General features: G+C 44.5%; 1 protein-coding gene across 1 annotated transcript in view; it reads right to left on the reverse strand.

Moving 5' to 3' along the window:
* Window positions 1–3,708, reverse strand: part of AFG3L2 (AFG3-like AAA ATPase 2) — a 53,601-nt gene that overhangs the window by 35,295 nt on the left and 14,598 nt on the right. The window contains exon 8 of the mRNA XM_011985548.1: window positions 2,529–2,666. Within this exon, the coding sequence (XP_011840938.1) occupies window positions 2,529–2,666 (138 nt within the window). The remainder of the gene's footprint in view (window positions 1–2,528; window positions 2,667–3,708) is intronic.

Genomic DNA, 3,708 nt, shown 5'->3' on the forward strand with positions numbered 1-3,708 from the left:
TCACTGGCCAGAAGTCCAGGTCTTCCTGCCTGGATTTCTGGATGTTCATTCCTACACTGCTCTGAACACATCTCCTAAAATAACTCGTATCCTTCTCCAGCCTCCCCTCTGAACTCCAGATCTGTGACCTACAGAACCACACCTTCAAACTACATCCATCCTGTCCTGGTATGAACAGGAACTGAGCTATTCCAGCAAGCCTTAAGCAGGAGTCTGCATCTTCCCCTACAGGCTGGCTGGAGCTGGGGTCCATCTCACACTCCACTGCTGCTACCAAAATAACTGCTGGAAAAGCCCCTGCTTGCTGAGGCTCAGGCCTCGTGGCAGGCACTCCACCCCTCCACCCACGTGGGTCTCCCCGTGGGACATCACTATGTCCTCAGTGATTTCCATCCATGTGACTCTCGGTCTCTCAGTTCCCTGGCCACCTCTTCATTCACCTTTTATTTCACTCTGACAAGAACAGCACTGACAAGGTTGCCTTTTAAACCACCATCTTCAAGACATCTCCTCTCTGAGCACCCCCTCCTATCATCTGGCCCCACACACACACTCAGGTATCTCATGTCAACTCTTTACCACTTCTCAGCTCTCCAATCCACCAGGCCCACCCTTCCCCACCACCACCCACAGCTCCTCTCCTGTCTTCAATCTCCCCCCATCCACATTATATCTCATGGCCCATCATCATAAATGCCCAACTCCCCCTCATTCCCTATTTTTCTATGACTTACCTGCACAACAAGAGCAAAGTGTGAAACAGATTTGAAGGTGAGGCCGGACACGGTGGCTCACACCTGTAATCCCAGCACTTTAGGAGGCTAAGGCGGGTGCATCACCTGAAGTCAGGAGTTCAACACCAGCCTGGCCAACATAGTGAAACCCCATCTCTACTAAAAATACAAAAATTAGCTGGGCATGGTGGTAGGCACCTATAATCCCAGCTACTAGGGAGGCTGAGGCAGAATCACTTGTACCCAGGAGGCAGAGGTTATGCCACTGCACTCCAGCCTGGGCGACAGAGCAAGACTCCATCTCAGGAAAAAAAAAAAAACCCTCTTACACTTCAACAACCAAAAAAAAAACCCAATTAAAAAATGGGCAAAGGATCTGAATAGACATCTCTCCAAGGAAGATATAAAAATATACAAATGGCCAATAAGCACATACAAGATGTTCAACATCACTCCTCATCATGCAAATGCAAATCAAAACCACGATATACTATGTCACACCCACCAAGGTGGCTATCATTAAAAATTAGACAATAACCAGTGTTGGTGAGGGCGGGGAAACATCAGAGCCCCTTACACACTGCTGGTAGGATGGAAAATGGGCAAGTAGTTTGGAAAACAGTCTGGTGGTTCCTTAAAATGTTAAATATAGACTTATGATTCGAAAACATTATGTTAAGTAAAAGAAATCAGGCATAAAAAACCACATATTGTATAATTTCATTTACATAGAATGTCTGTACTAGGAAACTCTGCTGTGTAGTTTGCTTAGGACTCCTGATTTTTTTGAGATGGAGTCTCACTCCATCACCCAGGCTGGAGTGCAGTGGCGAGATCTCAGCTCACTGAAAGCTCCGCCTCCCAGGTTCACGCCATTCTCCTGCCTCAGTCTTCCGAGTAGCTGGGATTACAGGCGCCCGCCACCACGCCCGGCTAGTTTTGTTTTTGTATTTTTAGTAGAGACAGGGTTTCACCGTGTTAGCCAGGATGGTCTCGATCTCCTGACCTTGTGATCCGCCCACCTCGGCCTCCCAAAGTGCTGGGATTACAGGCATGAGCCACCGTGCCCGGCCAGGATTTCTTCTTGATGTAATGGAAATGTTGTAAAACTGATTGTGGTGATGGCTGCACAAATCTGTGAATTACTAAAAGCTACTGAATCGTATACATTACACAGATCAATTGTTTGGTATGTCAATTATATCTCAATAAACGTTGTCACCAAAAAAAAAAAAAAAAATCCACCAATAAAGCAAACTCTTTTTTTTTTTTTTTGAGACAGCGTCTCACTCTGTCGCCCAGGCTGGAATGCAGTGGTGTGATCTTGGTTCACTGCAACTTCTGCCGCCTGGGTTCAAGAGATACTCCTGCCTCAGCCTCCGAAATAGCTGGGATCATAGGCATGCACGACCACGCCTGGCTAATTTTTCTATTTTTAGCAGAGACAGGGTTTCGCCATGTTGGCCACGCTGGTCTCGAACTCCTGACATCAAGCGTTCCGCCCACTTCAGCCTCCCAAAGTGCTGGGATTACAGGTATGAGTCACCGCGCCAAGCCATCAATTCTTGAAATTGGTCTAATATAGGTAGCAGACTGCAGTCCTAGCTGGTGCGAGGGAAGGTGGGGTAGAAGTCACAGGCCTTCCTGAAGGCTTAGGCCTGGAGCTCAGGCCATGGACTGGTGAGAGGTCACTCTAGCACTCTAGGGCGAAGGGCCATCTCTAGCAAGTCCCCCCATCTGTGGGGAAGTGGTGGGTGTAAGGAAGCTGTACCACCAGAACAGAATGAGACTCACTCTAGCTGGGCCCACACCAACGAACATCTCCAAAAACTCGGACCCACTAACGGTGATGAAGGGGACATTGGCTTCTCCGGCTGTGGCCTTAGCTAGCAGCGTCTTCCCAGTGCCTGGAGGACCAGTGAGAATGGCGCCCTTCAGATATGAAAAAAGAAATTACATTTAATGAGAATTTCAGAAAAGTAGATTGTGTATCCGCAAATAATTCCAAGATATAATTCTGTCTCTAAATCTTATTGATATACATTAAATATTAAACATTTGTGCTATGGTAGAACATTTTTATATTAGTAAGAATAAGAAAAAGATTATCAAAAATAATTTTGTTTCAAAAAATTTGGTAACAATGTGAAATTTAAAATATTTCCTTTTTTTCCCAGCGCTGATTTTTAGACCTTTAATCTAACAGTATGTAAAGGGCGACTTAGGCTAGGAATATACTAATAAACCCGCTAAGGTTTACTTAAATAATTCAAGAAGACAGAAACACCACACTCCTGATTTATGTAATTCTTTTACTCTTTACAAGTAAAATTAGTTTTTGAGCTCAAATAATTAATAAACCCAACTTCTGACTTAACTTTCATGTACAAATCAGCACATTTTTAGCATGGTTGGACATGCAACTTAAAACCTACCTGTGAATTTATTTCCACTGACCACCCACAAACAGTGTCCTCTCTTATTTATAAATAGACATACTACCACACTACCATATCCAAATACTGTGAGGAGGTAGATAATATGGTCAAATGATATTTTTTCTAGGCTTTGTAATAAAACCTTAAGGTATTTTTAAAATTTTGCTTTTCATCTTTAAAAGTTTCACAAATGAAGTAGAAATTTAACGACCAATGACGAACTTAACTACAAAGAAAGAATGTGTTTGCTCAAACAATACACTTTTTTTTTTTTTTTTGAGATGGAGTTTCACTCTTGTCCAGGCTGGAGTGCAATGGCAAGATCTCGGCTCACTGCAACCTCCGCCTCCCAGGTTGAAGCGATTCTCCTGCCTCAGTCTCTTAAGCAGCTGGGATTACAGGCGCACACCACCATGCCCAGCTAATTGTTTGTATTTTTAGTAGAAACGGGGTTTCACCATGTTGGCCAGGCTGGTCTCGAACTCCTGACCTCAGGTGATCCACCCACCTCGGCCTCCCAAAGTGCTGGGATTACA

This window comes from Mandrillus leucophaeus, unplaced genomic scaffold (genome assembly GCF_000951045.1).
Source record: "Mandrillus leucophaeus isolate KB7577 unplaced genomic scaffold, Mleu.le_1.0 Scaffold286, whole genome shotgun sequence".
In the NCBI taxonomy this organism is placed as follows: domain Eukaryota; kingdom Metazoa; phylum Chordata; class Mammalia; order Primates; family Cercopithecidae; genus Mandrillus; species Mandrillus leucophaeus.